We start from the raw sequence: 12,253 nt of genomic DNA, 5'->3' as shown, positions 1-12,253 counted from the left end.
GTTATGAACTCATTGAGTCATTGATGCATTATGTTGTTTATATTATATGTAGTTTAAGAGAGGCTTGCAATGTAGCCAAAGCTTCCCCTTGAGCGACTCCCTCACTTAATGGAGGTTGCCACATTTGCAGCATTTCTCTTCCATTTCAACTTTTTTTGCCCTACGGTTATGTGCTTTATAATATCTTCTTTAATCTTTATTTTATTTGCGTGAATTTATTCTTTAATTTGTAAGATTTTGTTACTTAATTTCTGCTTAGGCATCATGGTTTTAAAACTCGTTTTGGCGTATTGTCCCGTCCATGAACGAGACCGAGTTGTCTCAGACTAGATATCCGATTTATTTGTGTAGTCTTGGATGAGATTTAAAAAAATGCCTTGGAATTAGAACTAATCATGTCTTTGTGATGACTTGTCATCTCGTCTCGTTGGTGGACGATACCGAGACAACTTGGGCGACTCGTATCGGTCTCTGTTAACCAACCAACTACTCCATGGGGCTAAATTGTGGTATGAGTATGACACACCGGGAGTGGAGAAAGATATACACTCAAAACACCCCCTCACTCATAAGGGTGGAAAGATTCAAACCCGTGACCCATACGAAACTAGCGCTCTGATACCATGTTAACCAACAAACTACTCCAAAAGACCGATCTGTTGGAGAAGGGGAGAATTATGAATATAGGAGGGTCATGGGGCTGAACTGGGGTATGACACACCCGAGAGTGGAGGAAAATATACACTCAACAGTCTCAGACGAGATTTAAAACCATGTTAGGTGTAAGATCCTGTATCTCTTCGGCATCACCTAATGCTTTTGACTATACCTTCATCTTAGGCATCACAATTGCATCTCCTTTCAATGCTGAAATATTGTTTACCATTTCTTCAAATTATGATGTTGTCATTATATGTAGACAGTAATCGTTCACCAAGACAGTTAGAAAGCAACCACCTTAAATTCATATTATCAAAGATTATTTAAGACCTACCCATAAAAAGAGTACTTAAGACCTGATCTTCCTTCAGTCTTGGATAGCAAAATAGGGAAACAAAACGTATGTACATAGCCTAATTTCCAGTCTCCATTTGTTAATCAAGAATGGTTGTATCTTCTTCTTAGTTTGCATTATTGGTCCAGGGTTTCTTTTGCTCAAACTGTAATTGGACATTGAGCATCTGAGGTTCCTAGTCTTTTTTATCTTGTTTAAACTAATTTAGGCTCCCAACATATACACTTGGTCTATTGGCCATCCTGTCAGTTATCCCAACTGTCCAAAATCTAGGCCATGCGTTTTTATCAGGAACATTTTATCTCTAAAAGAATTCCCACTGTCTGATCAATCAAAATCATGTGGGGTGGTCAAAGAATAGCCATGAGGATCTTATCAACCACCTCTCTTGTCTGTTCAGATTGTTCAGTTAGAAGTCACGCTTGGATTGTCACAATTGAGGTGGGTTTTTAGTGCGTGTTCAGATGTCACATTTGTGTTTCTATTATCTAAATTCGGACCTAGTTTCCATATTAGGTTACCATGCCTCATAGTAGAACGATAAAGCATGGTAATTGCCAGTGAACGACCTGCCATAAAGTCAATTGAACTCTGTTTGCAACTAGGAATTGATATTCAATTTGGCAATTAGATTTCGAACAAATCTCAAGAGGAAGGGATGGCCAGCCCTGGAAGCAAGAAAATCGTGGCTCTGCCCTCAAATTGCCAACACGAGCACCCCCAAACAATTTCCACACAATGCGTAATTTGGAAAAGATTGCCTGGGCATTAACGATGAAGATAAATGATGCTTCTAAGATCCTTCAGAATTTCTCTCGTTCCTTTAGGGTGTTTGATTGCCAAGAAAATATTTACCTGGCAAATCATTTGTTAATGATTTACTGAAAAATCCTTTTACACTGTTCGAGCACATGGAAAATCATGCTGAAAATCTCATTAAATTATGTCTAGAGAGATTGATGGCAGTCCATTCTCAAAACCTTAGATCAAGTCTGTAAAAAAAATTATTTTGAATTTTTGTTTTAGGATCTGAGTTTTCCCATGAAATAAGAGGGTTATGGTGTTTGATAATCCATATTGGAACACATTTCTCTTTATTTTTATATTAAATTATAAGAGAGAGCGGATATGCATGAAGATATTTTGGTAGATTTGAAACCACCTTGAATCTTCTAGGGCCGTTGCTTGCATTTTGATTGGATTTTGAACAAAATAGCTCTGCTTAGGTCAGGTCAGGTAAAAGGTTAAAGAGAGGGTATATATGAGATCCAAATTTGATACATTGTGGCAAATTATTTTCTTAGTGGCGGTGAGACGAGATTTGCAGCTTCAAAAATCTCACGCGCTCCTTTATTTTTAATTTTTTCATTTATTTTGCAATCAAACACCTAAAATCTCTAATTTTCCAGGGCAAATCATTTTCCTTATAGTTTGCCCTAGTTATTGTGTCACAAAAAAAAAATAGACCTTTCACATCAGGTTAATCTGTTGAAGTATGCTAAGAAGACAGGAATAACAAAATCATCAGAAAGATTAGTCCTCTTACTTATCCTAGTTGTTAACAGAGATGATGTTCCACAGATGAAGGGCTGATGGCCAGAGATCCAATAGTAAACATCGTAATAGGCAAAAACCAGCAAGGTCTCATCGGCATTGAGGGAGAGAGGGAGTCTTCTTCTCCTTGGAGAAGAAGCCAATTGATGGCAAATCTAAGGAGGACAAAGAATGGTTTCCTGTTCTTTAGAAAAAAGGAAGAAAAGATTTATTTAGGTTTGAATGAAGTGTTGGTTATTTAATAAAAAATAAATTAACGAGGAGGGTTGGTTTAGAGGAATATATTTACATAAACTATACAGTCAATTACAACTGCAACTACTTAGTCATTAAAAGTTAATTTTGATGTCCATACCAAAGACGCATTGCATTTGCAGTAAAAGACGAGAACATAACAGTGGGCTTAATATGTAATAATGCTGAAGTGACCTCACATTACACACCCTGACGTGATAGTGTATAAGAATCATAGATGCTTTTCCTCGAGATAAGAGTGAAAAACATCTATGGCTCCTATATTCACTTTCATGTCAAGATTTGCGATATGAGGTCCAATCTTAAGGTCACTCCAACACGACTCAATGTATCTTCACTGAGCTGAACAGATAAGCGTCTTCTTCTTCTTCGCTGGTTATCGTCTCTGAGTTCTAAAGATCTCTCCTGCTGCCTCCATGTATGTATTTTTTTTTTTCCTTATTTGAATTATTATATTATTAATATCAACAACATGAAAGTTTGAAACAAACAAGATAAAAGCACATTTGGGTATGGAACCTACAAAGATAACTACAGTGGACTACTAGAAACCCACTTCACAAACAGGGCTAGACATTCCTTAGGCTTATATATGGGTACTTCATGCCCCGCTCCCTGCACAAACCGATACAATACAAAACCCACCTTGTTATTTCTCCACTATGATGAACATTATATCAGATTGTTTTGAATCAGGGTGGATTTGAAATCAATCCGTTATGGATCAAATTTAAACTTAATTACCTATTAGATATGAATATCAATAATTGGAACCAGTGCTGATTCAATAATTATTCAATTGGGGTGTAGAACCAATTCGAGTACAAAACCTTAATATCATTTTGAAACAGATTGGATTTCAGATTTGATTCAATCCATTGTACGCACTCTTCCGTATTAGCGTTATGTAACAAAGCTTAGGGGCTCGAAGAATTCTCTTACCTTTACAGTGGCAAATGTCATGTTATTGGAATATGTCCTTGTGTATCTACGCAGACAAAATCGACACCATGAAACTATTAAATTAGGGGAAAAAAAGTTCCACAGAACCATTAGATAATGAATTATGTATCGAGTTTAGATAAGAGTATGAGCTTACCCTGCAACCTGATCATCGACATACCATTGTCTCCAGTCATCAATAATTGGGTAATTGAGAGACCGTATCCATGCTTGTGTGCTCAAGAATGGTATGAAAAGGTCATGATCACCACTGTTTCAAAGTAGAATCTCTATTAATTAAAATACAGGGAAGGCTGTTTTCTTTTAAAAACAATGGTTTGGAAGGTTGATCTCATTCGTACCTATATATTAGAGATCGGTAACCTTTGATACTGAGGTTTCGATGATAATTTACAGTGTTTGTGAACTGTTTAGTGTAAGGTATGTCGGTGTTGCACCTGATCCATTGCTTCACCGTTCCCTGTTAATCCTCAAAATTATTATTTCTAAGTTTCTATGGGGACACAATTGTTGTTGTTACGAAATTTTCATACCTTCCTAACGTTAAGCGCCTTTTGAACACTCTTGTCGTTTGTCCAATAATGGACAAGTCTATATGCATAGTACTGCGATAAGATATCTAACTAGATCGTTAGTGTGTGTGTGCATGATTTAAAGTTTTGTTCCGTCTTAGAATGTTTTGGTCACTATATTTTGATTTCAATCAAGACATTAACCTTGAAACATTTTATGTTTCAAAAGACTCCCAATTGTCTTAGAATATTTTGGTCTTGAAATTGGATCGATTTTCCCTTTGACCGAAACATTATATCTTTTGATAAGACTTAAAGTTTGAGAGAAAGAGAGAGAGACCCTGCATTCAAGCATAGAAGGCGTTGTTGGTGAGAAGAGGACCTCACTTGAATAATCCCCAAAAGATCTCCCCTGCAGTGAGGCCACAAGATGTCAAGACCTTATAAAGTCGCTCATTTAAAACTCAATTGAAACAACATTCATGAGATAATTAAAACATGATTAAGTTGCGTTGATAGAAAAAAAAAATTCCCCAAATTTAGTCCTGATTTATCTTCTTCTTATATGTAAGAATTAGACTTACCTTATCAAGTATGTCGGATATAAACCTCATCTCTTGAGTTTTCGAACTTTCTTCTGTGCCACTATCTATGGTGGAGTCGCAAAGTGAATGACCCTGCATGAATTGGAGTAGAAAAAAAAAGCATATTCAATGCAACTCACTCCGAATTGATTCCAAATAATAAGACAACAAGTAAGACTTTGGGAATGCTAGCAATGATAAACTATCTTTCCTTTTCAAACGCTACTCAGTTATTTAGGTAGAAGCTTCAACTACTCATCGATATCCTTGGCATGAGGATATATTACCCATATTGCACTTCAGCACAAGCCTTAACTGTCTATATATGCATCAAAGAAAAAAAAAATGAAGAGAGAGAGAAAGACGCACTATATCTGTTTTGGGCTTTATATCGTGTTCACCCTGGCAGTTTGGCTCTAGGATGTGATATGGATTAACATCTGAAGTAATCTGAACATAACAATTGCCACTTATAAGCTAACCAAGCTTGCTTCAAACCATAGAAGGATTGAAATATTATTCTTCTTACCTTAGTAAAGGTTTGAAGATCATTTATACATTTTGTGTTGTTCGGGTCGACATTCACATACTCGCCATCGCAATTTTTCTTGATAGACTGACACACACACACATACAATTAGAGAGAGATTAAGAGTTTTTTTCACAACCAAAATACATACTCTTTGACAACCTATGAAGAATAAAACATAAATATATCAAATTTCATAAAAAATATATGATCATCTTCATCACATTACTTAATGTAGGAATTAGAATCAATTACCTCATAAAGTTCGTCCGAAATAAGCCCCATCCCATGAGCAAATGGGATTCTAGAGTTTCCTTCTACGTGACTATCCGCACCTGGGTTTCCAAGCAGATAACCCTGGACCGATTACACACAAATCTTTCAAATAAGACTTTGTTGATCATGTTGATGATATAAGTTTGAGACTCAAGGAGGCTGACGACGTACCTTGAGATTAATATGTGGTTCGTGCCCAGCTTCGTTTCCTACGATATCAAGAAGATAAAATATGGTGAGGCATTTTTACTATTATAATCAAAGAAAGGTTACCATCTTCACTGTTCTGAACATTTAAGCACTAAGAAACCCAAAAAAGAAAAAAAAAAATGTAAAAAATGTTTTGTAGGATTACCATCAGAAATATCTTGAACAACAATCGGAACAGTCAAGCCAGAATATGAAAGACCACTAACGTACACCGGATTTGGGACAAACTCTGGATGATCAATCAACCACTGCAAACACCATTAACCCAAATTCAAGAATAAATAAATAAATATCGTTGCTTCATGAGTGACAATCTATCAATATATGATTGTGACCAATTGATCTAAGGAAGATGGGACCAATCGATCTAAGGAAGTGTTGGGCTAGGTGGATTCTATCCTGGTTGAATAGGGATGCAACCCAACAATATGTGAGAGAAAAAATACATATTTTTTCAGATATATAATGGATATGTGTTGTCTAACCCAATTACGATCAAAATTTTGTGATCTATTTGTCTTATAGCTTTTAAACAAATCAGCTTAAACTGTCCTATGAAACTTAAGAGCAGGCCTTACGGACTGAGCCTTAAAAGCCCATCCGACTAGCCTGGCCCATTAATGTTCTCAAGAGTGAGTGCATTACGTACCTTTCTAAGAAAAGTGTGGGTTTGTTGAGCTAATATTATGTCACTTGAGTACCAACCCTGCTCGGTTGTTGAGTAAGAGAATCCAGCTCCAACAGGAGCTTCTAGAAATATAATATTGGCACCCTGAAATTTCACATAATTAAGAATCATACTCATGATGATAATGATGAATCACATGAACTCAATGGAATGTGGTACGTAGACGGGCCCGAACAATTTAATTAAATGATCCGATTAAGTCATCAATCATAAAAAGAAAATTTCTTTAATTTCACGTCATAATGCAACACCAAAATAAATATCATCATCATCATCATCATCATCGAAGCATTGCCTTAACATTTGGTGTGTGAACCATGTTTCTTAATTATGTTTAAAGTCATGTTTTTTGTTGGTTCAAGCATGTTTATATCCACTCCTGCAACCTCGATCCATACCATTCTTGGTAATGAAAAAAGAAGAAAAGCTCTCTTCCCCGAACCTCTTCATCTTTTCTTTGGCATTGCAGGGTATCCCACATCCCTATGTTCGCAAATCCTAACCCCACAGAAATTTCCCAACGTGTAACAAGTAAGTCAAAAGGCCACACAATTTCTAATACATGACTAGAGGGAGCAAACCGCCATCACTGGTTTTACTATTGAGACAACCCCCCTTGTCAAATCTCTTCATCTTTTACCAAGCTGTTACATCTTTATCATTAATTCATACAATATGATCTAAGTTCTAGTTTCTCTTCCTCTCTTTATATCATGCTAGTTTGTTTAGATTATTGTGTAAATCATCATATATCTTATATCTATAAACAAAATAATTTTTCTTTCAAAAAGAATTTTTTTCCAACAAAAAAAGGGGGAAAATTTTCAAATAATTGCTGAAGTTTTCAAAAAAAGTCAAAAAGTGTTACATGTGTTGATGGAGCTACCACATATTGTTGACAAATCCCTCTCAAAGTGTCAATACTATTTGATAGTTATGTCAACATTTGTAACACTTTCAGAATAACAAAATTGTTTGTAATTATTTGGGACATTTCCCAAAAAAAAAAAAAAATGTTGTTTGGGTTAAATATTTCATTAATTAAGAATTTCGAAAGAAAAAACTCAGGAGCCTAAGTATGATACCTTTGTCCATGAGTATGGGTTTAACACCAAAGTAGGTAAGCTTCCATTATATTCCTCAATCTTGAAATTTAGAGGACCTGTCAAAATGAATAAAGGTCAAAAATCATTATTCCTCAATCTCTCAATCATGTCCGACTAAGACGGAAGAATATCATGAATTTATGAATATAAACTCTAATCTCTCCATATGCCATATTTGAAGTTTTATCATACATTCTTTAATTATTTTTTTTGCCACCAAACATTCTAATCTCCTATTTCATCTAAACTATCACTGCCCTCGTTAGGAGCTTGATCAATTAGGGCATATGCGAATGCTAAAACCCAGGAAGTCATGAGCATAATATGTGGTAGAGTGACTCAATCTATTATCTCTATTATTTTTTTAAGCTCTTTGAAATAGTATTTAATATAGAGCTTGGACCAAAGATTAATGGTCCCATAGCATGCATATATACGATGTTGGTCATGGTAGCTTCGCTAATGAAGGTGTCAACTTGTTAAGTTGGTTGAAGTTTTTGAGTATGTCTTTTATTACTCATTACTCAGCACTAACCCGCTTGCTAATGAAAAAAAGTAGCTTATTACTTACTAATATATTTTTGACTCATGATGAATGCACAAGGTCTTGGTATGCGGTTGACGTGCCAGGGCATAGAACCATAGATTGTTTTCATTGGGATATACAAGACAACGTGCATTCATCATTATTCTATATTTTTTTTATCTTCCCTAATTAGATTCGTCTATATTCCTTCTTGAATCTCTAAATTTTAATTGAAGTAACTTTTATAGTATATATAGCTCTTCTTGCTATTGAAACCTAAACTTAATCCCTCAAAACCCTTTTAAAATGTAATGTTTCACTCTTTAATTCATACTCCTAACATGGCGAATGTTTGCCTCACTACGAGATACCTACAACACACCAAACTCAACACCATTAGGAGTTTGTAGGGATTGATTCCAATGTTTCTTATCATGGTTAAATCCTATGGTTAGAAATCACCAATCTCACTTATTTCTTGGCATGGAACAAAATTACTCCAAAAGAATCTATTGTTACCCAAAAAATCACACGAAATAACAATAACAAAGATTTGATGTATATATACTTGATAAATCTTGTTCTTTTGTATTCCACTATGTTCAAAACCAAATCTTTTATTAATCTAATATAACAAAATAAAAACAGATTCCTTCTTTGTTTCTCCTTTCCATCATTAATCCTTACCTTTGGAATCTCATAAATACTAAAGAATCACCCACTAAACATTATTTTGATGACACGACTACATTTTCTCAACCCCTGTGTTCGAAAAAGATCCGAAGGACTTTTCCATAGGGGTTGTAAGTAGCTTTGGACATTGTGTAGCACATATAGGTCACGGGCAAGGAAGTGTGTGTGACATTAATTGATCTTAGGCCACATCGATGTTAGATAGTTCTTTCGGGGGAAAAAAATATATTTACCTATCCCTAAAGCTAATCCAAGTACACCGGAACAACCAGGACCTCCCTCGTACGAAAGAATAAGAGGGTCTTCTTTTGGATTCCTCTCCGATTTCACAAAAAAGTAAAAGAGTTGCACATTGCTAGATTCATCGACGCTTATGTACCTAAAAATTCATACACACAAAATCCATCATCACAACAACAACAAACAACAATAATAATCAAAATCACTATTGATTAGAAACAAAAAATAAATATAAAAACCAATAATAATAGCAACTAACCCTGTTTCTAGCTCAAAAGGCAGATTGCCATTAAAGCCTGGAATAGATCTGATTGTGGTTTGAGAAACTGTGATTCCCAAACAAACCATTAGAAGAAGCATTTGGAACCAAATGATGATCATTGTTTCTTTTGTTAGAGAATGGTCGACCAATTCGAAGTAGAATTTTAAGGACACTTTTAATCTCTAACAACACACGTCCTAGACGTTTAATTTGGCTTTTAAGGTCATTTCAGAAATGGTGTTTTACGTGTCATGAACTTAGTCTGACTGACTCTGACACATATGTTATAGAGTCAGGCTAGTCTGACTAACTTAGTAAGATTTGAAATCTTACCAGGGGTCGATAGATATTAATTATTGGATAGAATCAAAAGTTAAATATATCCAATGAAAATAGGGCACAAAATCTTCTACTTGATAAATTTTCATAAATAAATAAATTTATCAATTAATGACTTTCCAATAACTAATTTATCATGATTCATGATTGTGTGTCCCACCATTAAGAATCGGATTTGATCATTGTCAGATTGGTTTTGATCATGAGTTCTCAATATTCTGATTCAAGTCAAAACCGGTAACAATCAAATCGGGTTCGGATAAGATATCAAATCCAATTCCATATATAAAATAGGAATAAACTTCACGCATTTAACTAAAATATATAAAATAAGACTAATGATAATTTGACGCTCTTTTTTCACTCCCCTTGACCTTGTAGTTACAGAACCATAAATCTTTTTCTTATGTATCCTGGAGCAAAGGATCTATGATTCTGTGATTGGGGCGTATAGGAGACGTTGAAGAAAGAAAAAAGTGTCAAATTATCACGACTCATAAAATAATGTACATGGTTTCTTACATTTTATGGGATAGGGCATGGTTGATTTAAAACTAATCTGATAGGTTATCAAATCGAATCATTATCAGAACCCAAATTGATCCAAATCCAAAATTATCTGTCAGAAATAGATTGGATTATTTAATCCATTGACAACTCTACCAAAGGCTCTAGATCCTTATCAATCCATTGACAACTCTACAAAAGGCTCTAGATCACTAAAGGTTCTAGACCCTTATCTTCAAAAGTTTGATTTGATTGAAGAATTTGATTTTGGTATCAACTTCACATAAGAAACTAAATAGTGGTTTTAGTGTTTCTATTGCCACACCAACTTTTGTTAATGCCATACCAATTCTTATGTAAATTATCAAAAAATTGCACACAGTAAGTGTGGCGTTAGCAAAAGTTGGTGCGGCAATAATAACTCTCTTATTCTTTCATTAGAAAATAATCACCTATTTTTTTGGATTTCTAACGGACGTATGGATCAAAAGTCATGCTTTAATTAAGATCATTATTATATTTTCTTAATTAGAAAAAACAACAAATTTGTCCCTTTTAAAATAATAAAATCCGAATTCGTCATTTGACAATATAGAAATCAATGAATTCTCTAATTTTTTTTTTTTTTTTTAAGTATAATATATTGAAAAGAGGGGGGAGACAAGAAACACGGAGGCCGAGAAAACCTCACAAAGAGCAACAAAGAAAAAAAAAATATAACATCAGTGATTACATAAAGAGTTTCATTTAAAAATAAAATTATCAAAAGTAATCCCCACAAAATTTATATTCTACTTGGATATAAGATATAACAGGCCCAAGATCTCCAAGAAACTCGCTTGAGAACTTCTGAACTTATTGTTGAACACCCTGTTATTTGTTGAAAAATGATAAAATCCAAGCCTAATCTTAAGAGTTGTGCTGGAGTAACATTGAAATGTACATCGTGGGGGACATTTCTAACGTGGATGTGTGTTAGAACCATAGATGCTTTTCATCAAATCCACGATGTACATTTTAATGTTACTTCAGCATTATCCTACTCTTAATTAGAGTGTAACTTTTGATTTAAGTAGTTAGTTTAGCTATTACTATTTATGCAATTTGGGCATCTCATGAAGATGTATTCGGTGATGAATGAAAAAGCAACAAATTTACATTGAATAGATCTTCATGAGATACAAAAAAATACATATAATAATAACAAAACAGACATTTGGATAAAAAGAAATTATGCCTTGGCAAAAATCTTGACTTGTTTTTTTATAGATAATTTACCATTTTAGATAAATAGACACCATGATTAAAATCTTTTTTTTTTGATAAATATATACTTTATTGGAAGGAAGGCGAAAGAAAAAGGAGGACAAGATGGCCCCCTTACAAAGGAAAAGGAAAAGAAAAAGAAAAAAGAAGTATAAATAAAAGAATAATGATTTTCTGACGTCCCCTCTGACACATTCCCCTGATGTGGCATATGATAGGATAATAGATTCTTTCCTCGAGATACACAATCGCACATATTTATGGGGATGTACAATTGTGTATCATGAGGGAAAAATCTATGGTCTTAGCCCATGCGCGTATGGGGGAGTATGTCAGAGGGGACATAAGAAAATCACGACTCTAAACAAATAGAAGGGAAGCTCGTCAAAAGACCAGCCAAACCCTTGAGAAATTACATGAAACAACTCCTCCCACTTGAAAATAATGTCCCCGAAAAAGACCCCTTCAAAATCCTTGAATAGTTTGCACAAAAAACAACCTAGACACCATGCTTCATTGTAGAACATTAAATCTCATCATCTTTATAAAACATCAAAATTTATCGTAATAATTGTTAAAAAACTCGACTAAGGTAAAAGATGTGAGAAAATATATTTTAGGTACTTCCAATCTTTTCTACAAGGTAAGGGGACATTTGTTGAAAAAAATAATTACCAACTCAATTGAGGAGTGTCAATTGGACCCATTGGCACGCTAACCCAACCAAG

General features: G+C 34.5%; 1 protein-coding gene across 3 annotated transcripts; it reads right to left on the bottom strand.

Annotated features, from left to right (window-relative positions):
• Window positions 1-3,243: 3,243 nt before the first annotated feature.
• LOC147399232 (serine carboxypeptidase-like 17) lies at window positions 3,244-9,602 on the bottom strand. 3 transcript variants are annotated; one of them, XM_086448714.1, is made up of 16 exons: window positions 9,411-9,602; window positions 9,145-9,290; window positions 7,672-7,748; window positions 6,548-6,670; window positions 6,044-6,146; window positions 5,860-5,897; window positions 5,668-5,769; window positions 5,413-5,499; window positions 5,253-5,333; window positions 4,884-4,976; window positions 4,640-4,711; window positions 4,321-4,392; window positions 4,129-4,247; window positions 3,924-4,037; window positions 3,767-3,812; window positions 3,247-3,439 (listed from the first exon to the last, which is right to left on the bottom strand). In XM_086448714.1, the coding sequence occupies exons 1-16, from the start codon at window positions 9,530-9,532 to the stop codon at window positions 3,356-3,358; spliced, it is 1,479 nt and encodes a 492-aa protein (XP_086304840.1). In that variant the 5' UTR covers window positions 9,533-9,602; the 3' UTR covers window positions 3,247-3,355. The 3 variants fall into 3 exon arrangements, with proteins under 3 accessions (XP_086304842.1, XP_086304841.1, XP_086304840.1); XM_086448716.1 differs by lacking the exon at window positions 6,548-6,670 and having other exon boundaries at window positions 3,244-3,439; XM_086448715.1 differs by lacking the exon at window positions 4,321-4,392 and having other exon boundaries at window positions 3,246-3,439.
• Between the last annotated feature and the right edge of the window lie 2,651 nt (window positions 9,603-12,253).

Source organism: Akebia trifoliata, chromosome 7 (assembly GCF_017979445.1).
Source record: "Akebia trifoliata isolate Shusen 1 chromosome 7, ASM1797944v1, whole genome shotgun sequence".
NCBI classification, from domain to species: Eukaryota; Viridiplantae; Streptophyta; class Magnoliopsida; order Ranunculales; family Lardizabalaceae; genus Akebia; species Akebia trifoliata.
This window is presented reverse-complemented; position numbering and strand designations above follow the sequence as displayed.

Bases quoted from the DNA above. Each gene is read 5' to 3' on its own strand.
- LOC147399232 (XM_086448714.1), bottom strand. From the start codon at position 9,532: ATGATCATCATTTGGTTCCAAATGCTTCTTCTAATGGTTTGTTTGGGA. The intron at 5,770-5,859 runs GTACGTCGTCAG...TAATCGGTCCAG, and splicing joins AACCACATATTAATCTCAAG to GGTTATCTGCTTGGAAACCC. The intron at 3,813-3,923 runs GTAAGCTCATAC...TTGTCTGCGTAG, and splicing joins GTCGATGATCAGGTTGCAGG to ATACACAAGGACATATTCCA.